At 44.5% G+C, this 24,989-nt stretch overlaps 1 protein-coding gene across 1 annotated transcript; it reads right to left on the bottom strand.

The window, feature by feature from the left end:
• Nucleotides 1-840: 840 nt before the first annotated feature.
• Nucleotides 841-24,766, bottom strand: LOC306764658 (C-Maf-inducing protein-like; the record flags this gene model as incomplete). Its single annotated transcript, XM_079251856.1, has 3 exons — nt 23,980-24,766; nt 1,072-1,197; nt 841-894 (listed from the first exon to the last, which is right to left on the bottom strand). Exons 1-3 carry the CDS (start codon nt 24,295-24,297, stop codon nt 841-843), a joined length of 498 nt encoding a protein of 165 aa, XP_079107982.1. The 5' UTR covers nt 24,298-24,766.
• Nucleotides 24,767-24,989: the final 223 nt, after the last annotated feature.

Raw genomic sequence — 24,989 nt, 5'->3', positions numbered from 1 at the left:
GTTCAGGGACCAGACTGCAGGATGTGGTCCTGATGCGTTCAGGGACCAGACACCAGGATGTTGTCCTGATGCGTTCAGGGACCAGACACCAGGATGTGGTCCTGATGCGTTCAGGGACCAGACCCCAGGATGTTGTCCTGATGCGTTCAGGGACCAGACACCAGGATGTTGTCCTGATGCGTTCAGGGACCAGACACCAGGATGTGGTCCTGATGCGTTCAGGGACCAGACTGCAGGATGTTGTCCTGATGCGTTCAGGGACCAGACACCAGGATGTTGTCCTGATGCGTTCAGGGACCAGACACCAGGATGTTGGTCCTGATGCGTTCAGGGACCAGACACCAGGATGTTGTCCTGATGCGTTCAGGGACCAGACTGCAGGATGTGGTCCTGATGCGTTCAGGGACCAGACACCAGGATGTGGTCCTGATGCGTTCAGGGACCAGACTGCAGGATGTGGTCCTGATGCGTTCAGGGACCAGACACCAGGATGTTGTCCTGATGCGTTCAGGGACCAGACTGCAGGATGTGGTCCTGATGCGTTCAGGGACCAGACACCAGGATGTGGTCCTGATGCGTTCAGGGACTAGACCGCGGGATAATTTAGAGGTTATGATGTGAATCCCGCTGTGTCAAGTTCTGATCTTATGGACATTTTCAGATGTTTGCAAAAGCAGCTGGAGATTGTTATTCATCTGTTATTCATCAGTCGGAGACGACAGAAACAATTCTGGGTTTTACAAACACAGTGAATCTGATGAAGGAGCTTGATAAAAAAAAAAAACCTTCTGCAGCACAGATTGAAAAAAGACGATAGTCCTGAATGTAGCCCATTATGTATCAGACATATGAGTAACTAAGACACCTGGGATAGATTCCAGCTTCCCTGCGACCCTGAAGTGGATTAAGCAGTTAAGAAAATGTAAAATGAAAATATAAAATCGAGCAAAATTATTTTAATAAATTCCATAAAATCAATGAAACATAAAATGCAGAGTAATAAAATAATAGTATCCTTGATAATCTCCTGAAAGGAGAAGTGTTCAGGGTGGTTTTCTGCATGGGCCTTACCTGCAGCAGGACTGTGTCTCCGGGGAAACTGAGCTGGACGCAGTACTTAGGAGCGTTGTCCCAGGACAGAAGCTGCAGGTCTTCTATGGAGCTGTAGGACAATGATGTTTCCATGTAACCGGTGGGCTGGAGGCAAGACAGAAAGCAAGAGGACATTGTTTACAGTTCATGCTGAAGATGTAAACGGCAGCAGGAGAAGGAGGTTCCTCAGCTGCAAACAGAGAGAAACATCTGTGTTGATCTGCCCTGAGAATATTAATCAGCAACAAACATCAGTGTTGTCGCATGATTTAGGGCTACTTCTGCTTGATGGGAGATTAACGATATATCCACCAAACCTCGCCTGCTGGGACCGTCCAGCTGGCAGTGCGACTGCCAGAACTGCCACATTCTTCAGAGAAAACATTTGACGAGGCTGAAGGAATTTTCCTGTTAGATAAACACGATGTGTGTCACTGCTGTGGGGAAGAATGAAACAGAGGCAGAGAAAAAGATGAGAAAAGACAAACAGAAAAGGTGTAAACGTGAATGTGCTGTGGTAAGCTTAGAGGTAGGAGTCATGATGATTCAGACTGAAACAGACTTTTCCGCTGACTGACATTAAAACATTGCTTGTCATCAGATAAAACCTTCTGTCAGTTTACAGAGAATAAGCTGGAGTTTAAAACCCAGTCACATGCTGGAAAAGTTCTCCAGCTGTCTCGCTGGCTGCTTTTAGCGGCATTTCCTGCACGAGACGCAAATAAACGACAGCTTCATGTGTTTTAAACACACAGCAGCCATGATGGATTTCAGCTTAACTTCTGAGTCAGGAGGAGGTTCTGTTGTCTCGTTCCACAGGTCTGGCATCCCAGTTCTAATGGAGCGGCTCTGTAACCCGCTTCAATAACAGGATCAATGGGTCCTAAAGGCTGGCAGCATGATTGGATGCTGAGGGTTCTGGACAGAAATCAAACCCAAACCCAGCAATGGAGGTTCTAAAATGGCTCTGCAGTTGTTGGCTCTATCACAGATAAGAATGACAAGAAGTACAGAGGAGATATCTGGGACTTTGTTGGAACGTTGTAGCTGGAGACAGCTACTCCTGCCCGACATCGCTTTAGTCTTGATGCTTTGAGTCTAGCTCGGAGATACCCAGAGAAACATCAGGCATCTCTATCAGAAGAGCGCAGTTCTAGGAACAGCTATGATACTGCATAGGACCCTCAAGCTCCCAGGACTCTGGTGGAGAACCCGAGCTTAAAAGGAATCGCCATCCGCCCTACCTGCAGTGGGTGAGGGAAGGGTTTTATATATACATAAATAAAACATCCCATTTAACATTATTATAACTATTTTTTTCTCTGAGGGGCCAGGTTGCTTCTTTGGCTTGTTCTCACAAGATCTGACAACACTGACTGTGAACACTCTTAAAACACATCACAGTGTCAATCTTTGTCAATCTGCTGAGGATGTAGTTTAAACTGGATAGTTCAGAGGTTAAGTGGGAGGGTTATGCATCAAGTAGTTGCAGGTTAAAATCTGGGCCTTGATCCAACTAATCTTATATTATCAGTATTAAACACTGAAACAAATATTTTGAATTGTTTCATCAATTTCTGGGCCATCTCCAGCTTTTGTGCAGCTTATTTCAATCGTATCATATGATTTAAAATTAACACACTCGCAGTTGCTGTTATCCTAATAACACAATTTCAAGGTGTTAGCAGAAGTTAAAAAGGGTTAGTGGGTGTTAGCAGGGGTTAGCAGGTGTAAGTGGCGGTTAGCAGATGTTAGCCAATGCTAGTAGGTGTAGATGGGTGTTAACCATAGACTGTATATAAAAGATGGGCGGAGCCTCCGTGACGTCACCCGTAGGTTTCTGAAGAGCTGAATTGAAGCTCGGTGGGCGGTTCCTACCATCACCATCTTGGCAGGGGCATGCGCGTCGTCTCACCCGGAAAATACAAGTATGGGCAAAGAGGTGGAGCTGAGAGGGGGGCTGCGAGTGTCATGGTGGATGATTGACATCGAGTGAAGTCTGAGCTTTCTGTAGCTAAGAGCTAACCCGGAGATAACAGGAGCTAACCAGCTAACGGAGGTACGCAGGCTAAAGCTAAGTCACGTTGTTAACCGGCTAAAAACCGCGGTTGTTCTACGTTCTTCTGACTTGAAGCGGGAGATCGGGTACCTGTCAATCAAAAGGACACGCCCCTAAATATGCAGAACTTCGAGATTAAATTAATTAAATTTTTAACGGCTGAGTTAGAAAAAAAATCACTCCCCCCACAGTTGTCATGAAGATAAACCTGACCTATTAAACCTAAAATGGATTTTTGAACCAGGCTGTAAACATGTTTATTTTAGCTGTAAACATGTTTATTCCTGCTGTAAACATGTTTATTCCTGCTGTAAACATGTTTATTCCTGCTTTAAACATGTTTATTCCTGCTGTAAACATGTTTATTCCTGCTGTAAACATCTTTATTCCTGCTGTAAACATGTTTATTCCTGCTGTAAACATGTTTATTCCTGCTGTAAACATGTTTATTTCTGCTGTAAACATGTTTATTCCTGTTGTAAACATGTTTATTCCTGCTGTAAACATGTTTATTCCTGCTGTAAACATGTTTATTTCTGCTGTAAACATGTTTATTCCTGCTGTAAACATGTTTATTCCTGCTGTAAACATGTTTATTCCTGCTGTAAACATGTTTATTCCTGCTGTAAACATGTTTATTTCTGCTGTAAACATGTTTATTTCTGTTGTAAACATGTTTATTCCTGCTTTAAACATGTTTATTCCTGCTGTAAACATGTTTATTCCTGCTGTAAACATGTTTATTCCTGCTGTGAAGTTGGTCTTTTTAACATGGGAGTCTATGGGGATTTGCTCTGTTTTGCAGCCCCTAGTGGATGAAGGGGGAACTGCAGTTTTATGCACTTCTGCAGAGGCTTCACTTTTTACCGCCGAAGGTTGCCGCTTGGTGTTAAGAGTTATGAGGTGTAAATGGAAGTTAGCAGTAGTTAGCTAAAGCTAGTAGGTGTAAGTGGATGTCAGCAGAAGTTAGCAGGTGTTAGCAGATGCTAACAGAGGTAAGTGAATGTAAATGGGTGTCAGCAGGAGTTTGCAGGGGTTAACAGATATTAGCTGATGCTAGTAGGTGTGTGTGGATGTTAGCAGGAGTTAACAGATGCTAACAGATGTAAGTGAATGGAGTTATCAAGTGTCAGTTGGAGTTAGCAAATGCTAGTAGGTGTAAGTGGATGTTAGCAGGAGCTAGCTAAAAGTGCAAAACTTGACCACTGTCAAGCTTTTTGATTTTGGCTGTTGTCATCAGAAGTTATTAGTTTGTTAAAACTGTTTAAGTATTCCTGTGTCTTTAATTAAAACACCAATAACAGTGCTACCAGCCAAGTTACATAATGTTACGTGTGTCCCCAGGTCAGGTCCACTGCGCCTTGCAGGCCTGTTCTAACTGCATTGCCTCCATCTCTTCTTCCTCTGTGCTGCTTGTAGGAACATAAACAGCGTCTGAGGCTCTACGGAGCATATTTACATGGAAGCAGCTGCAGCCATGGATGTTGTCGCTCCTCTGCAGCCCAGTTCAGAAGACAGGTGCTTCTGCGCTTTAATTACCACCATCTCTCTACAGAGCAAACAGCCAGCTCCCTCCCTCCCTCCCTACCCCAGGCTGAAGAACAAACATGCTATTCCTTCATGCGCACCTCCCTCTGCAAATCACATCTCGCTCTTCATGTCATAAACACACACACAAACACACCAAATCCCTGTTGTGAAACTGCACACAGGATCATTGGTTGTGGGAGCAACGTCTCATTTCAACGGAATAAGCTGCAGACTTCTGTTCTGCGCATGACATGTTCAGGTGAATATGAGGAGAAGATGAAGAGATAAATGCGTAGCAGAGACCAACAGAAGGGACTTCGGTTTTCTGTAAATCAGTCCAGGTTACCATAGATACAACATCTTGCACAGGAACGAGCACAGCCTGCATCCCTCCCCCCCCCTGTCTTTCATCTCTTTTCTTTCATTCTCTTCAACTCTTTTCTGCTTTCAGTTCTGTCTTTCCTTCTTATTACGTCTCTCTCTGCTCTGCTTTCATAGTGGAGGACGCTCCAGCTCCTCGTCTCCTCTCCGCTGTGTTGCCATAGAAACAAGAGGATGGAGCTGTATGTTATGCTTTTTTTTTTTTTTTCGCTTTTCACTGGAAGAAGCCCAGAGCATTGATAATATGAGGAAAGAAAAAAAAAAACCAAAGGACTGAGGACAAAATGAGCCCAACACATGAACTGTACTTTCATGCTGAAATAAGCATCGTTGTTGATCAAACGTTGTCAAGACGAGCTGAAACCGTTTCACACATGAAAACCCTCAGGTGGTGGAGATGAAAACAAAACCGGCCACAAATATCCATCTAATAATTATTATTCTATTTTTTTTATAATTATTATTTAATAAATGTGTTTCTGTTTGTAAAGCTGCTTTAAAATCCATTTGGTCTTATTTGGATCATTCAAACAGATCTGGATTGGACCTGTTGCTACGGCAACGTCAAGATGGTGAACCAAAAGACCAAGTTGCAGCATCATTAAGCTAGATTCCTGGTGTCCTCTCCACATCTGCAGAAAGCCAGAGGGAAGGAAAAAGAGAACGCAAAATCCGGAGGCTGAGGAGACACCTGACAGGTGCTTGGCTGCAGGTCAGTCCACCACAGATCAAACCAACCAGCCACAACCTGCAGGTGAGTTCAGGTAGATCATTAACTATTAAATGAGATGTGAGACAGAATTCATCCTCTTCTGGTGCATAAATCTCCGTGTGCCTCTTAGCTTTTGTGTTTCAGTTTGCATCCTACAGGAAGGTAAGGTGAGCCCACTGAGGCTGCAGACCAGCCCAGACTTCCTGTTCATATCCTGCATTCCAGCACCTCATATTTACCAATAAGAGCTGTTCCTGGGCGAATAACATGAAGTGAGGCCTCAGCTCGCTCGCTGGGAGAAGCATATTCATCACATGCTAGCATAAACATGTCACATGCTCTGTGTGGAGACATGTCACGGCACAAAACTCGTGCAGGATTGAAACAGCTAAGTTCCTCCTCGACCAGCAGATCTACTTCTCTGTCGGTAAGGGAATGAACCAGCTGCTGCTGACAAGCAAGGCGTTAAAAACATGCTGCTGACCTGCAGCTGAGGCTGTGGCTCCACACAGCTGCTGCTTTCTGTGAAAACAAGCTACACCAGGCCTTCAGCCAGGAAAGACCTGCAGCTGGTGGACACCTGGAGACCACCAACAGGTCGCATCTGCAAATATCTAGCTAATGCAAGAATTTCTCACTTTCTAGAGTACTGTGTTGTGGGACCTCCCACATGTTAGCTGTCATCATCGGCCAGGGTAATTATTATCAGAATAATACAAAACAATGACAGAACGATACAAAACGACAACAGAACGATACGAGACGACAACAGAACGATACAAAACGATACAAAATGACAACAGAACGATACGAGACGACAACAGAACGATACAAAACGATACAAAATGACAACAGAACGATACGAGACGACAACAGAACGATACGAGACGACAACAGAACGATACAAAACGATACAAAACGACAACAGAACGATACGAGACGACAACAGAACGATACAAAACGATACAAAATGACAACAGAACGATACGAGACGACAACAGAACGATACAAAACGATACAAAATGACAACAGAACGATACAAAACGATACAAAATGACAACAGAACGATACGAGACGACAACAGAACGATACAGAACGATACGAGACGACAACAGAACGATACAGAACGATACGAGACGACAACAGAACGATACGAGACGACAACAGAACGATACAAAACGATACAAAATGACAACAGAACGATACAAAACGATACAAAATGACAACAGAACGATACGAGACGACAACAGAACGATACAGAACGATACAAGACGACAACAGAACGATACAGAACGATACAAGACGACAACAGAACGATACAGAACGATACGAGACGACAACAGAACGATACAAAACGATACAAGACGACAACAGAACGATACAGAACGATACAAGACGACAACAGAACGATACAGAACGATACGAGACGACAACAGAACGATACAAAACGATACAAAATGACAACAGAACGATACGAGACGACAACAGAACGATACAGAACGATACAAAATGACAACAGAACGATACGAGACGACAACAGAACGATACAAAACGATACGAGACGACAACAGAACAATACAGAACGATACAAGACGACAACAGAACGATACAAAACGATACAAAATGACAACAGAACGATACAGAACGATACAAAATGACAACAGAACGATACAAGACGACAACAGAACGATACAAGACGACAACAGAACGATACAGAACGATACGAGACGACAACAGAACGATACGAGACGACAACAGAACGATACGAGACGACAACAGAACGATACGAGACGACAACAGAACGATACAAAACGATACAAAATGACAACAGAACGATACGAGACGACAACAGAACGATACAGAACGATACGAGACGACAACAGAACGATACGAGACGACAACAGAACGATACAGAACGATACGAGACGACAACAGAACGATACGAGACGACAACAGAACGATACAAGACGACAACAGAACGATACAAGACGACAACAGAACGATACAGAACGATACAAAATGACAACAGAACGATACGAGACGACAACAGAACGATACAGAACGATACGAGACGACAACAGAACGATACAGAACGATACAAGACGACAACAGAACGATACAAAACGATACAAAATGACAACAGAACGATACGAGACGACAACAGAACGATACAGAACGATACGAGACGACAACAGAACGATACAAAACGATACAAAATGACAACAGAACGATACGAGACGACAACAGAACGATACAGAACGATACAAGACGACAACAGAACGATACAGAACGATACAAGACGACAACAGAACGATACGAGACGACAACAGAACGATACAGAACGATACAAGACGACAACAGAACGATACAGAACGATACAAGACGACAACAGAACGATACAGAACGATACAAGACGACAACAGAATGATACAGAACGATACAAAATGACAACAGAACGATACGAGACGACAACAGAACGATTCAGAACGATACAAGACGACAACAGAACGATACAGAACGATACAAGACGACAACAGAACGATACAGAACGATACAAAATGACAACAGAACGATACGAGACGACAACAGAACGATACAGAACGATACAAGACGACAACAGAACGATACAGAACGATACAAGACGACAACAGAATGATACAGAACGATACAAAATGACAACAGAACGATACGAGACGACAACAGAACGATACAGAACGATACGAGACGACAACAGAACGATACAGAACGATACAAGACGACAACAGAACGATACAGAACGATACAAGACGACAACAGAACGATTCAGAACGATACAAGACGACAACAGAACGATACAGAACGATACAAGACGACAACAGAATGATACAGAACGATACAAAATGACAACAGAACGATACGAGACGACAACAGAACGATACAGAACGATACAAGACGACAACAGAACGATACAGAACGATACAAGACGACAACAGAATGATACAGAACGATACAAAATGACAACAGAACGATACGAGACGACAACAGAACGATTCAGAACGATACAAGACGACAACAGAACGATACAGAACGATACAAGACGACAACAGAACGATACAGAACGATACGAGACGACAACAGAACGATACAGAACGATACAAGACGACAACAGAACGATACAGAACGATACAAGACGACAACAGAACGATACAGAACGATACAAGACGACAACAGAACGATACAAGACGACAACAGAACGATACAGAACGATACAAGACGACAACAGAACGATACAGAACGATACAAGACGACAACAGAACGATACAAGACGACAACAGAACGATACAGAACGATACAAGACGACAACAGAACGATACAAGACGACAACAGAACGATACAAGACGACAACAGAACGATACAGAACGATACAAGACGACAACAGAACGATACAAGACGACAACAGAACGATACAAGACGACAACAGAACGATTCAGAACGATACAAGACGACAACAGAACGATACAGAACGATACAAGACGACAACAGAACGATACAGAACGATACAAGACGACAACAGAACGATACAGAACGATACAAGACGACAACAGAATGATACAGAACGATACAAGACGACAACAGAACGATACGAGACGACAACAGAACGATACAGAACGATACAAGACGACAACAGAACGATACAGAACGATACAAGACGACAACAGAACGATACAAGACGACAACAGAACGATACAGAACGATACAAGACGACAACAGAACGATACAAGACGACAACAGAATGATACAGAACGATACAAGACGACAACAGAACGATACAGAACGATACAAGACGACAACAGAACGATACAGAACGATACAAGACGACAACAGAATGATACAGAACGATACAAGACGACAACAGAACGATACGAGACGACAACAGAACGATACAGAACGATACAAGACGACAACAGAACGATACAGAACGATACAAGACGACAACAGAACGATACAAGACGACAACAGAACGATACAGAACGATACAAGACGACAACAGAACGATTCAGAACGATACAAGACGACAACAGAACGATACAGAACGATACAAGACGACAACAGAATGATACAGAACGATACAAGACGACAACAGAACGATACGAGACGACAACAGAACGATACAGAACGATACAAGACGACAACAGAACGATTCAGAACGATACAAGACGACAACAGAACGATACAAGACGACAACAGAACGATACAGAACGATACAAGACGACAACAGAACGATTCAGAACGATACAAGACGACAACAGAACGATACAGAACGATACAAGACGACAACAGAACGATACAGAACGATACAAGACGACAACAGAACGATACAAGACGACAACAGAACGATACAGAACGATACAAGACGACAACAGAACGATACAGAACGATACAAGACGACAACAGAACGATACAGAACGATACAAGACGACAACAGAACGATACAGAACGATACAAGACGACAACAGAACGATACAAGACGACAACAGAACGATACAGAACGATACAAGACGACAACAGAACGATTCAGAACGATACAAGACGACAACAGAACGATACAGAACGATACAAGACGACAACAGAACGATACAGAACGATACAAGACGACAACAGAACGATACAAGACGACAACAGAACGATACAGAACGATACAAGACGACAACAGAACGATACAAGACGACAACAGAACGATACAAGACGACAACAGAACGATACAGAACGATACAAGACGACAACAGAACGATACAAGACGACAACAGAACGATACAGAACGATACAAGACGACAACAGAACGATACAGAACGATACAAGACGACAACAGAACGATACAAGACGACAACAGAACGATACAAGACAACAACAGAACGATACAAGACGACAACAGAACGATACAGAACGATACAAGACGACAACAGAACGATTCAGAACGATACAAGACGACAACAGAACGATACAGAACGATACAAGACGACAACAGAACGATACAAGACGACAACAGAACGATACAAGACGACAACAGAACGATACAGAACGATACAGAACGATACAGAACGATACAAGACGACAACAGAACGATACAGAACGATACAAGACGACAACAGAATGATACAGAACGATACAAGACGACAACAGAACGATACAGAACGATACAAGACGACAACAGAACGATACAAAAGGCGACAGATTGACAGTGACATAAATCAGTCTGTAACTGTCTAACTGCAATTTGAGAAAGTTTTTGGAACAAATGACAAATCATTACAAAAAAAAAAAAGTCCAGCCTAGTGAAAAAAAGCTTTCTGTGGGTCGGCTACAATCAGGAATTCCCAAAGAAAGCTGGCATGTAGCCAAGTGTAACGTGTAAACTCGTCATCTGAAGGACCCTGAGCCGAACCAGACCAAACCGACAGAGGTCTCATCTTGTGACCAGAAACCAGATTCTTCATCAGAATAATGAGAGACTGTTCTACAGGCAGCCAATGAGAGCCAAGTGATTTGTTTCTGGTTCCCACATGACCCTGGAGTCTGAGGGTTTTTATCACCTCTCCACCCTCTCACTTCCAGCTCAGCTCCTCCCTCCTCCTCAGGATTTATAAGCTCCTCTGAACCACAGCTTGACCTCTAACCTCTCCACGTTAAATGCTTGTTTCTGATCTTTTATCGTTTCTCGTTTCTTTTATCGTTCTCTCGTTCCAGCAACGGTGGCTGTTTCCAGATTACTCCTCTTTATCTGACTGGATGAAGACTAAACACAGAAATTCACACCTCTCCTGAGCATGAACAGCTGTACTGAAACCGAAGCAGACTCAGGCAAACCAGCATGCAAAGTGCTGCACTGTGACATCAATAAAACTCAACATGCAAACAGGATAAGAACGGAGGGACATTCTGCAGATCGTCTGCCGTCAGTTTCCCTGAAAGACGTCACTAACACCAGAGTTGCAGGGCTGTAGCCTACCGTGCCTGGTCGCTCCATTTTCCTCCACAATATCCGTTACTGGCTGACACACAAACCAGAATGAGGGGACAGGTCCTTATTCTTCACCCATTCATTCATCCATCCATCCATTTTCTGCCGCTTGTCGGGGGTCGTGTCACGGGGGCAGCAGCCTAAGCAGGGAAGCCCAGACTTCCCTCTCCCCAGCCACATTTGCCAACTCTGCGGGGGGGATCCCGAGGCGTTCCCAGGCCAGCCGAGAGATATAATCCCATTTCAGCCGCCTGTATACGAGATCTCCTTCTTTCGGTCACGACCCACAGCTCATGACCATAGGTGAGGGTAGGAACGTAGATCGACTGGTAAATCGAGAGCTTCGCCTTCTGGCTCAGCTCCTTCTTCACCACGACAGACCGGCGCAGAGTCCGCATTACTGCAGACGCCGCACCGATCCGTCTGTCCATCTCACGCTCCATCCTTCCCTCACTCGTGAACAAGACCCCGAGATATTTAAACTCCTCCACTTGAGGCAGGACCTCACTCCCGACCCGGAGAGGACAATCCACCCTATTCCGGCTGAGGACCATGGTCTCAGATCTGGAGGTGCTGATTCTCATCCCAGCCGCTTCACACTCGGCCGCGAATCGCTCAAGCGAGAACTGGAGATAATGACCAGATGAAGCCAACAGGACCACGTCATCCGCAAAAAGCAGGGACCCAATCCTGAGGCCACCAAGTCTGATCCCCTCAACACCTCGGCTGCACCTAGAAATTCTGTCCATATAAGATATGAACAGAATCGGTGATAAAGGGCAGCCTTGGCGGAGTCCAACCCTCACCGGAAACGAATCCGACTTACTGCAGATAAAACTTTGACACCTATCGTTCAGGGACCGAACAGCTCATACAAGGGGGTCCTGAACCCCTTCCTCCTGGAGTACAGGAACCCCCATGGGGACACGGTCAGACGCCTTTTCCAGGTCCACAAAGCACATTTTCTTCACCTCATGGTTGAATTTTTCAAACACTGGCGGGGAGGATGATGTCTGGGGATGCGTGCACGTGCTGCAGGTGTGTCCACGTGAGTCGTGTTTGTATAAGACAAGCATCGAGTAGGTCAGTTACCTGCTGATCAACAACAAACAAAGTTTAAAGGGTTTTCAAGAAGAATTTATATAAGAAGAAAAAAGATTATGTGAGAGGAGAGATTCCTCGCCTCACTTTGTACAGCCTCTAACCAATCAAACTTTCTGAGATTTATCCTTATATATATTCACTACTGCCCCACTGTTCATCAGAAAAGTGCTCTAATTTATCCAGGACAAGCTTGTTTTTTTTTTTTTTTCTTTAACTCAATTTTAATGACAAACCAGCGTCTTATTTCACTAAATTATAATTTAGCACATTCTTGGTTATTTTTTCTTTCTAGTCTCCAGTTATCTGATAATCGTAATAAATTCAGCCTTTTCTTGAATGAAAGGGGACGAAGACGTCTGAGGACGACTGGAATGAAATTCATTTGTGGTTATTGGACACAATGTCCTCCCAGCTTGTCTGCTGGGACAAATATATGTGTGTATATACATAAAAATAAATAAGTAAATAAGCGGTCTGGCCGGTGTGGTACCTACACTGGCGCTCTGCTGCTTATTCTTTTAGATCAGACACAATAAATTCTGGGATAGGAGAGGGCGCTTGTAGCATCGCTTGTATCCTTTGTTTTAAGCTAATCTGGAGCCAAACAAAGTGCAGATTTGAAGGGTGGATTTGAAGGAGCCTTTGAATTGGGACGGCACTTGGCATGCGCCACTATGACGTATGCAGCCGACAAATCTGTACTCTGAAGTGTGCAGAACCTAAATTGAGACACATGCACAGCCATACACAGCCTGGTGTAACAGAAAAGAGTATTTTACAACTGCACCAGTAATCCTGCAGCTGAAACTGAGTGGGGAACATGTTCACGTCATACCTCTAAACCTGCGACAAGAAGCCATGTCTCAATCGGATCAGACTTCCAGGGAAGATGGCGTACTGGACGTAGTCAGTCTTCTTAGATCGGTAGGTCCCGTTGTCCCGTTGAAACTGGTTTAATGAAAGAAATTCCACTGCTCAACACTATATGCTATATGTTTCAGTAGATGCCTGGGTGAAATAATCACTCATGGAATAGATGGTGAGGTTCATTGGATAGCATGTGTTCTAAAAAATTAAAAGTACTTTCTTAATTCTGGTAAATCTTTATGGTTACAATGAACAGAAAAATAAAAGATCGTTATGTGAGTATAAAATCATTATTAAGCAGCTCCAAACTAAATTCATGACAGAACATATAGTAATCAGAGGCGACTTTAATCTGACACCCGATTAATGGATGGACAACAAGATACTCCGGTTCACTATAACCAAACTATTGAAAATGTCTTTACCAAAAACTACTTAACTGATATCTGGAGGACTTTAAACAGAAACAAAAAACAGTTTGCTTTTTTTAAACCTAATGGGCAAGCTAAGTCTGGTATTGATTATTGGCTAATATACAATTCATTAGCTAAATGTGTCACAGAATCCAACATCTCTGGTAGCCTCTTTGGTAGCGATCATTGCATAATAAAGATGACTATTTCAAATGATAAAAAAAGAAAACCTAAAGATTGTTGGAAATTTACCTCCAATGTATTACTCAACAGGGACTTCTATAAGGAATTTAATAATCTTATTTTAGAAACTAAAAATAATAACTTAGGTTCGCTAACACAAAAATGGGTTTTTTTTTAATTTTCCATTAGGAACTACTCAATATCCTTCAGTAAAAAAAAAAAATGAAAGAAGAAAATAAAAAAGATTATCTGAACTGGTTAAATCCTTACTCGCTTAATACAATAAAGAAAACTGGAATGAAAATGACAAAGAACGTATTGATGAAATACAATTGCAGTTGGACGAGCTATATATTAAAGTGGAACTATTATGTGCATTTCAGGCTAATTTATTTTTATTTCTGAGACTAGAAGGGCTGGGATTGATGGAGTTATTGTCACAAATGGCTTTATTTACTTCAGAGCGACCCTCTCCGTAGGCTGTCAGATCAGCCTGCGGGCAAAACGAGTGGATGGAGACTCTTCCGCATTAAGCCCCGCCTCCCGCCACTGCACTACATCGGGAGCGCGCACCGCACCTGCTTTCACCGTCATTGTAACGTCTCATAAACAGAAGGATTAGGCTGTTATGAACTCAATAAAAAAACAAACTACAATGTCAACACATAGCATACAGTCCTACATGTTGGAACCTGAATCAGAGCCTGAAAACGAAGTGGAAAACAGCAACCCACAGCAACGAATGCAGCAGGATGTCTCTCTTTGGTAAACTCACCAGCCATCGTTGGAAATAACTTTATCCCACGTTTTCCACCCGCCTGATGTATTTGTACATGCCCTTGTTAACCAGTAGAAGGTAACCAATCACCGAAACTTATCCCCCGGGACGTCACAAGGATTTCCACGTAGAAAAAAACTCTCAAACGATGCGTTTTTCGTCGTCATGGAAACCGAACAGAGAGAGTGCTGGAACTCAAACTCAAACTCAAACATGCGTTTAGGTGATAAAAAAACAGTGTCGTTCACATGTCTGATGAGGATTCAACACTGTAACACTGTAGAAAGCTCAGAAAACTCCACATACCATCATAGCAACCCTTTAAAAAAAGCACAGGGAGCATCCATAAGATCTAAGCTAACTGGATCGAAAACTGAGAAAAAAATTCCTCCTATTTCTACAAATCAGTCACAAAGACAGGTTAAAAATACAATCATCTCCATAATAACTGATAAAGAATGTTTTTATATTAAACTAATATCAGAAGAAATCTGGAAATCCTATAGTAATATCTACACATCAAACTAAGGCGAATCCAAAGCTGAAACATTTTTTAAAACCATTGAAGGGCGGATTCCTAAAATTCATGACACATTCAAGGATTTATGTGAGGATGATTTAAGAATGGAAGAATTGGATCGTGCCATGAAAAGGATGAAATTAGATCCTTCTCCTGGTCCAGACGGTATTACCGCGAACTTCTATAAACATTTCCAGGGATGAAATGAAAGGATTACTTTTCCAAGCCATTAAAAATGTATTAATAAGGAAGAACATATAATAACAATTAAACATGGATTAATTAAATTAATACCTAAACCACGTAAAGACAAAAGACTTCTAAATAATTTAAACAATATCTTCACACCCGTTTTTGCGGCCAGATTAAAAGATAGTTTAAAAAATCAAGAGGGAGATCAATCAATAACAATATCAGGCAAGTTCTTGATCTTATCAACTATAAACAGTTCATCGAAGAACGTGGATTTATAATTTTCCTGGACTTTTGTTAAGCCTTTGACTCTGTTGAGCATACTTTTATTTATGAAACATTCAAGCACTTTGGATTTGGAGATAAATTTCTGGAAATCCTTCTCATGTTACATTCCGATGTTAACAGTTGTATTTCTCTCTCAGAAGGAACGTGTCTAGACAGGGGTGCAGTCTTTCACCTCTCTTTTTTATCACAATTGTTGAACGGCTTGCAATTCTCCTGAAAAACTCTAATGTTGATGGACTAAATAGAAACAGACAGCAGTTGGTGAAAAGCCAGCTGGCAGACCATATTCCTTAAAAACAGACCAAATCCCAATCGTTTTACAAGTCATAGTCCTGTTTTCTCAACCCTCAGGTCTAAACCTGAATTTAGAAAAATGTTAACTTCTGAGTATTCAGAAGTTACGCCCTCACACATTAATCTGTAATATAAAAGTAGTAAAATATTTAGGAATCAAGATCGCAAAGTGTCCAGACTCCAGAGCTAAAGACAACATTTATCGCTCCATCGAAAAAGTCAAAAACTAAATTGAATAGTTGGCTTCAAAGAGATGTATCTCTATTAGGCTATTAATTAAAATGGAATCTATATCCAGACTAATTTATCCATCTTTCTCCTTAGCTGAGACATCCAAGAAGAGGAGAGATTTACAAAGGTCTCATGTTATGGCCTGTAGAATGTGAATTGGTTATTTACTTTGTATTCATTTTACGTATCTGTGTATTGTTACAATGAAGCTTATTCAAAAACAAAATCTGCACTTTGTTTGGCTTCAGATTAGCTTGAAACAAACACTACAAGCGATGCATCCGTCGTGGCCTCTTTTTTCCCAGAATCCATTGTGCGCCTGATTCAAAAGACTGAACAGCAGTGTAGGTACCACACCAGTGAGACTTCTTTTTTTAAATGTATATACACACATATTTGTCCCAGCAGACAAGCTGAGACAGCATTGTGTCCAATAACCACAAATGAATTTAATTACATGCGTCTAACCAGGATTATTTTCCACTTAAGTTAACATCAGTTTGACAGGATGAGCTCTCAGCCAGACAAGAGAGCATGGCTATGCTCTAAGCTCGAGGAGAGCTCGTCTGTGTTTCTCATTTAGACACACAGGTAAATAAAAATGAACAAAAATATCATTTTCTGTCGTTTAAGAAAAAATTTGTGTTTTTTGTGAAAGAATGTGATCACTAATCAAACTTGGCATATGTAATTGCTAGGCAACATTTCGAAGTGCGCAGAGCCTGAACTGAGACAAAACCAGAGACTGTTAGAGGAGGACAGTGAAAGGAAAGTTTTCCTCAGACAGGCTTGCATGACCTCAAGCACTTTCCTGACAGCAGAAAATGAGCCTGAAAGGAAAGGACCAGCTGCTCTTCTGCCTGATTTTACTGTCTTACAACCTATTTATCTGCCATGTTTGATTGTTGTTAAGGAAAAGTTAAAAGTGAGCCGACAAATAAAGCTTCATCATACACATTAATCAGACATTGCTCGCTGCAAAACATCCGCCTGCATCTAACACCACCACCACCATCTTCCTATCATCTGTGGCCTTTCTCTGAAAGAAACGCGGTGCAGGAAGTATTAGTTACAGCTGCTTTGTACGCCGATGTGATGGAGTTTAACTACAGCTGTGAGTCATAGGTCTTCCTCTTTCTGCAGAGCTTTCACATGATGACTGATTTCCACTTAAACTGGACACAAGTTCAGCTGAGAGAAAGGAATATTATGCTTAGCTTCTGTAGATCATGGGGGGGGGGGGGGTCATTGGTCAGCATTGTTCCTCTGCCCACTCAGGCGCTGGACACAAAAGCTTCTCTCAGTAAACCTGCTTCACACTCATGCAGAGGATGTTGTAATGTATCACAGTCACATGACGACTCGCCGTCACATGACAATTGCATGCCAGCCGTACAACCTGCAGTCACTTGACATGCAGCCATTCAATGAAAAGCCACCAAATGCCGGCACCATCATCATGATCGCGTTAGCATCGCATGCAGAGATTAGGGTGCTCAGATCCTCAAGAAGCAGCCGTAGTTCTAATCGTTCATCCGTGAAGTTGTTAGAACTGATCAGTGGTCAGATGGAAGCATGTTGACACAAACAGGATCCATCAGACCTGTCCACTGACATCGAACCTCCCTTTAAACACTAACAGGTAAATAATCAGCCTGTTTGCAAACTATATTCATCTACTTGCAACTTCACACCTGTTTACAGATGTTCCAGATGTTTCTGATTCTTTGTTAGCATTAAATCCACGTCAAGGCTCCTACCAGGAGATTTGTTTCTGTTGACTGTAATCAGTTCAGTTTTCCTGATAAGCTGCAGCTTATAATAAATGTTCTATCCAAATACAGTTTTTATGCTTCTATGCTCAGATATTAACCAAGCACAGCTGGTAGAGATTATGTAAAACTAAAACTGTAAATAGATTTTCTGGGCAGAAACAAAACAAATGGGAACGTAAGATTGGTTAAAGATTTTCTGGATTATCTGAGAACATCTCAGACCCATTCAGAGGGAAAACGCCCCGTTTCACACACTAAACCAGAATTTACTGGAAAAGTTTTGAATATTCTTACTAGTTAGTTTAGTGTTGTCACTCCGTACTAATTGATAATAAAATGTGGTATCTATGTATTAATTTACTCTGGTATTGATACTTAAATGCCACTTTTAGAACGGCCACTTCATATTGTTTTGATCAAGCACCACAGCGGAAAGCTCGTGCCCCTACAGCAGCTAGCTGGTGGACCCGCCGTTTACGCACTTTCAAAATGCCGTTAGAAATACTTAAAAGTAAGATGTTGTTTTGACTTTGAAGAGATGCTTCATCTGATTTGTGAATCCCAACAGAACCGCATCATCAGTGGAACTATATGCAAACAATCAGGAGGTAAGAAAGTTTGAAAGTCCTTTCAGTTTCCAATGTCCAGCAAAAGTTAACTATCTGCCGCATTCTGACTTCACTCCTCTCTCCGTGCTTCACTGGTGTCTAAGTAAACAATACACTCGTATTTTCCCATGATGTATTTCAAAGTTGTGACTCAAACATTGAATTCATAAATAAAATCAAATGTAAAGCCTAGCATCCATAGTTAGCCATGCTACTAGCATCGTAGTTACAGTAATGCAGCCATGGTGCTAGCTTTACACAACGCATTCATTCATGTCTGACAATTTTATTTCTTTCACAATCTCAGCCTGAGACAGAGAAGACTGATTTATTAAATAAAGTGTTTTCCCCTCTGTGTAGTATTGAAAAAGGTATTGAGTATCGAGCACCATCCTTAGCATTGCTATCGAGTTTAAAATGTTAGTATCATACAACCCTAGTTCTGATAAACAGGTCAGCTCTAAAAGGTTAGTTCTGATAAACAGGTTGGTTCTACTAAACAGGTTCATTTAGCAGCTCTGGTCGTTCAGTCTGCAGACAGCTTACTTTAAGTTGCTCACATTTAAAAGCTTCAGTTGTGAAAAAAGTTCATCGCTAGTCATGCTGGATCCTCAGGAAGCAGCTGCCTCTCAACCAGAGTTGCAGAAAAGGGTTTTGTTGTAGTCGTTCAGCAACAGAAGACATTTCCTGTCCGCCTCCACGCTGCTGTTGACTGGACAAAGTTCGTTGCTATGACAACAATCAATAAAGTACAGCTGACAGCCAAGAATAAACAAACTCATCCATTCATCTGATTGGACGTCCTCAGAAGTCCAGTAAAGCACACCTAATCTTAAACAACAGAATGAATAAATACAGCAGGATCATTAAATGGTCGATTAATTAAAATGTCATTTATCTCTTATTGGTAGTAAAACTCAGAAAAGTGTTTTTTTTCGTATGTTTACTTTTCTAGTGACAGCGGTGGTATGACTTACCAATCCTTGCTGAGATTTTAGTATATAAACATCGATAAAAGGTTTCCTGTGTCACTTTAATCCAATAAGCTTCTTTCGCTGAGTTAATGCCACTTTGAAAAGTTTATATTCACCACTAGATTACTTTCACCTGGAAACTATTTAGAAACTAACTACTTCCCCACATTAGCAGCTAACACTAAAACAGTGGCCTGCCACATTAGCAATTAATGCCAAAGTTAATTCTCACGCTACATCTGTCAGGTTGGTAACAGCACGACTGCCGTAGGCTCTGCATAGGTCCGCAGAGGCTTGGCACGCACCTCGTCAGACCTGACGTTCATTCTGGCGACACAAACCTCTGCGGCTACGCAAATGCAGCTATGAGGAAGCCCTCAGCTAAAAAAAATACATGGGAACACTTAAACAACAACTCCAAGTAAACTGTAACTCCAAGTCAACCAGACTTCTGTGAAATGGAACTGTCCACTTAGGAAGCAACACTGACTGACAATCAGTTCCACATGCTGTTGTGCAAATGGAACAAACAACAGGTGGAAATTATAGGCAACTGGCAAGACACACCCAATAAAGGAGTGGTTCTGCAGGTGGAGACCACAGACCACTTCTCAGTTCCGATGCTTTCTGGCCGATGATTTGGTCTGAATGCTGGCGGTGCTTTCACTCTAGTGGTAGCATGAGACGGAGTCTACAACCCACACAAGTGGCTCAGGTAGTGCAGCTCATCCAGGATGGCACATCAATGCCAGCTGTGGCAAGAAGGTTTGCTGTGTCTGTCAGCGTAGTGTCCAGAGCATGGAGGCGCTACCAGGAGACAGGCCAGTACATCAGGAGACGTGGAGGAGGCCGTGGGAGGACAACAACCCAGCAGCAGGACCGCTACCTCCTTCTTTGTGCAAGGAGGAACAGGAGGAGCACTGCCAGAGCCCTGCAGAATGAGCTCCAGCAGGACACAAATGTGCATGTGTCTGCTCCAACAGTCAGAAACAGACTCCATGAGGGTGGTATGAGGGCCCGACGTCCACAGGTGGGGGTTGTGCTTCCAGCCCAACACCGTGCAGGACGTTTGGCGTTTGCCAGAGAACACCAAGATTGGTAAATTCTCCACTGGCGCCCTGAGCTCTTCACAGATGGAAGCAGGTTCACACTGAGCACATGGGACAGACGTGACAGAGTCTGGAGACGCCGTGGAGAACGTTCTGCTGCCTGCAACATCCTCCAGCAGGACCGGTTTGGCAGTGGGTCAGTAATGGTGTGGGGGGGCATTTCTTTGGAGGGCCACACAGCCCTCCATGTGCTCGCCAGAGGTAGCCTGACTGCCATTAGGTACCGAGATGAGATCCTCAGACCCCTTGTGGGACCATATGCTGGTGCGGTTGGCCCTGGGTTCCTCCTAATGCAAGACAATGCTAGACCTCATGTGTCTGGAGTGTGTCAGCAGTTCCTGCAACATGAAGGCATTGATGTTATGGACCGGCCCGCCCGTTCCCCAGACCTGAATCCAGCTGAACACATCTGGGACATCATGTCACTGAACCCCGTTCTGGATCCTGTAACCACCTTCTGGATCACTGAACCCCGTTCTGGATCCTGTAACCACGTTCTGGATCACTGAACCCCGTTCTGGATCCTGTAACCACGTTCTGGATCACTGAACCACGTTCTGGATCCTGTAACCACATTCTGGATCCTGTAACCACGTTCTGGATCACTGAACCCCGTTCTGGATCCTGTAACCACCTTCTGGATCCTGTAACCACGTTCTGGATCACTGAACCCCGTTCTGGATCCTGTAACCACCTTCTGGATCCTGTAACCACGTTCTGGATCACTGAACCCCGTTCTGGATCCTGTAACCACGTTCTGGATCACTGAACCACGTTCTGGATCCTGTAACCACGTTCTGGATCCTGTAACCACGTTCTGGATCCTGTAACCCCGTTCTGGATCCTGTAACCCCGTTCTGGATCACTGAACCCCGTTCTGGATCCTGTAACCACGTTCTGGATCACTGAACCACGTTCTGGATCCTGTAACCACATTCTGGATCCTGTAACCACGTTCTGGATCACTGAACCACGTTCTGGATCCTGTAACCACATTCTGGATCCTGTAACCACGTTCTGGATCACTGAACCCCGTTCTGGATCCTGTAACCACCTTCTGGATCCTGTAACCACGTTCTGGATCACTGAACCCCGTTCTGGATCCTGTAACCACCTTCTGGATCCTGTAACCACGTTCTGGATCACTGAACCCCGTTCTGGATCCTGTAACCCCGTTCTGGATCACTGAACCCCGTTCTGGATCCTGTAACCACCTTCTGGATCACTGAACCCCGTTCTGGATCCTGTAACCACATTCTGGATCACTGAACCCCGTTCTGGATCCTGTAACCACGTTCTGGATCCTGTAACCACATTCTGGATCCTGTAACCACATTCTGGATCACTGAACCACCTTCTGGATCACTGAACCCCGTTCTGGATCCTGTAACCACATTCTGGATCACTGAACCCCCTTCTGGATCACTGAACCCCGTTCTGGATCACTGAACCCCGTTCTGGATCCTGTAACCACGTTCTGGATCCTGTAACCACGTTCTGGATCACTGAACCACCTTCTGGATCACTGAACCCCCTTCTGGATCACTGAACCACCTTCTGGATCACTGAACCACCTTCTGGATCCTGTAACCACATTCTGGATCCTGTAACCCGTTCTGGATCACTGAACCCCGTTCTGGATCACTGAACCCCGTTCTGGATCACTGAACCCCGTTCTGGATCACTGAACCCCGTTCTGGATCACTGAACCCCGTTCTGGATCCTGTAACCCGTTCTGGATCACTGAACCACGTCTGGATCCTGTAACCACATTCTGGATCACTGAACCCCGTTCTGGATCCTGTAACCCGTTCTGGATCACTGAACCCCGTTCTGGATCACTGAACCCCGTTCTGGATCCTGTAACCACATTCTGGATCACTGAACCCCGTTCTGGATCCTGTAACCCCGTTCTGGATCACTGAACCACATTCTGGATCACTGAACCACATTCTGGATCACTGAACCCCGTTCTGGATCCTGTAACCCCGTTCTGGATCACTGAACCACATTCTGGATCACTGAACCACCTTCTGGATCACTGAAACCCGTTCTGGATCACTGAACCCCGTTCTGGATCACTGAACCCCGTTCTGGATCCTGTAACCACGTTCTGGATCAGGTAGCCACATTCTGGATTACAGGTTCATCTAGGCTCCAGATTGCCATTTTCAGAAACAAACAGACCAGTCCTGCTTGCTGGAGATCTAATCAATCTGAGACCGACATCTTGTCTCTTCTCTGAACCCTTTTCTGACAATAAAAGTCAGTCTCATGTTAGATCTTGTCTCTAGCTCTGCTCAGAATGGCGGGTGGTATCAGCTTGTCAGTGTGTTGCCATAGTGTGATGTGGAGTGGAATAGGCTCAGGCTTCCCCACAACCCTTAATTGGACTAAGCGGTTCAGACGTCGTTCAGAACTGCTGAACAGAAGTGCTGAACGTACGTCCAACGTACGTCCAACATTCGTCCAACATACGTCCAACATGGTGTGTTGATGAACCACTGAAAATATCAGAAGTGTTGATGAAAGCTGGAGGGAAAAAATGTTCTAGCTCCAGTTTTTCATGGAAGATCAGCTAACCAATAACAGACCCAAGGCCTTAACAAAAACATGGTCCTGAACCGAGAAACCAAACCTGTTGACGTCACGCTCCGCGCGTGAAGGGGCCCCGCAGACCCCCAGCTGACGGCTCTGATTCCCCTGAATAATTGAGAAATCCTTAAAAGTCTCCTGGAGGCACACCTGGAGGCGGGGCCGTGAACAACAGCGCGTGCACATTGTCGGTGCGCGTCCACACAAGAAAGACAAACAGCGGAATGCTGGCGCCCGCACGCGCGCGGGGTGACACGAAGCGGGGGGGGGACTCACCGTGGCGGAGGTCAGGCTGCTGTCCGTCAGCGCGAGGTGGTGCGGCTCCCACCGCCGCAGGAACTTGGAGGTGAGGATCTTGCTGAGGAAGGTGCGCGGGTGCTTGACCACGCACACCTGGATGTCGCCCTCGTGGAGCAGCTTGTAGCGCATCCCACTGCAGTAGTGCGGGGGCCTCTTGCACGACCCCGCGCCCAGCTTGTTGTTGTGATTCCCCTCCGACATCTCCCCCAGCAGAGGCTTGCTCTCCTCGCACTGGTAGAACTGGTTGTTGTGCAGCTCGCCCCCCCCGCCGCCGCCCCCACTGTTGAAGTCCATGATTATTGTCCGCGGATGTTCCTGGAGGAGCAGCAGGGAGTGAGTGAGCGGCTCGGGTCGGTGTGTGCGCGCGCGCGCGGCGCCGCCAGAGATCAGTCTCACGGCAGGAGATCCAGATGGAGTCCTTTTATGACCAATAATCCATCATTTCCCTTCCCGCACGGTCAGTGTCCACAGTGCGCGTCTCGCCTCCTCCCCCCCACCCCCCCAGCCGAGTAGCGACTCAGCGCGTGAGGGCCATGGCCTGATCCGTCCCGTCTGCCCCGGAGCCCGCCTCGGTAATCCGCCCCGTGGAGCGGCTGGGAGTCAGCGTAACGCGAACAGATGGCCACGGCTCGCGGCTCTACAGTCCTGCGTGGGCTTCGTGGGCCATTCCGGGCAGAGTGGCACCGTTTCCTCGTCCTGGCTCGTTCCCGTGTCGCGGTGTGAAGAGGAACCGCGCGCCGCCGATTGGTCCCTGCACGTTCATGTGATGTCGGACTGACGTCAATGGGGAGGCGAGCGGATGAGCCGTGTGTCTTTGTGCTCGAGCGTCTGCCGAGAGCGCACGCTCAGCGCTCCCCTCCCCCCGCGCACGCACCGCGCTCCCCTCCCCCCGCGCACGCACCGCGCCAGCTCTTCCTCCTCCTCTTCCTCCTTCGTTGGAAGTGATGAAGATTCCATCATTTCCAGAGAAAGACAAACGAAGCAGA

The sequence above is a fragment of the Telmatherina bonti genome, assembly GCF_933228915.1.
Source record: "Telmatherina bonti genome assembly, chromosome: 2".
NCBI lineage: Eukaryota > Metazoa > Chordata > Actinopteri > Atheriniformes > Telmatherinidae > Telmatherina > Telmatherina bonti.
The sequence above is the reverse complement of the archived record's forward strand: the minus strand, read 5'-3'. Positions and strand labels throughout refer to the sequence as shown.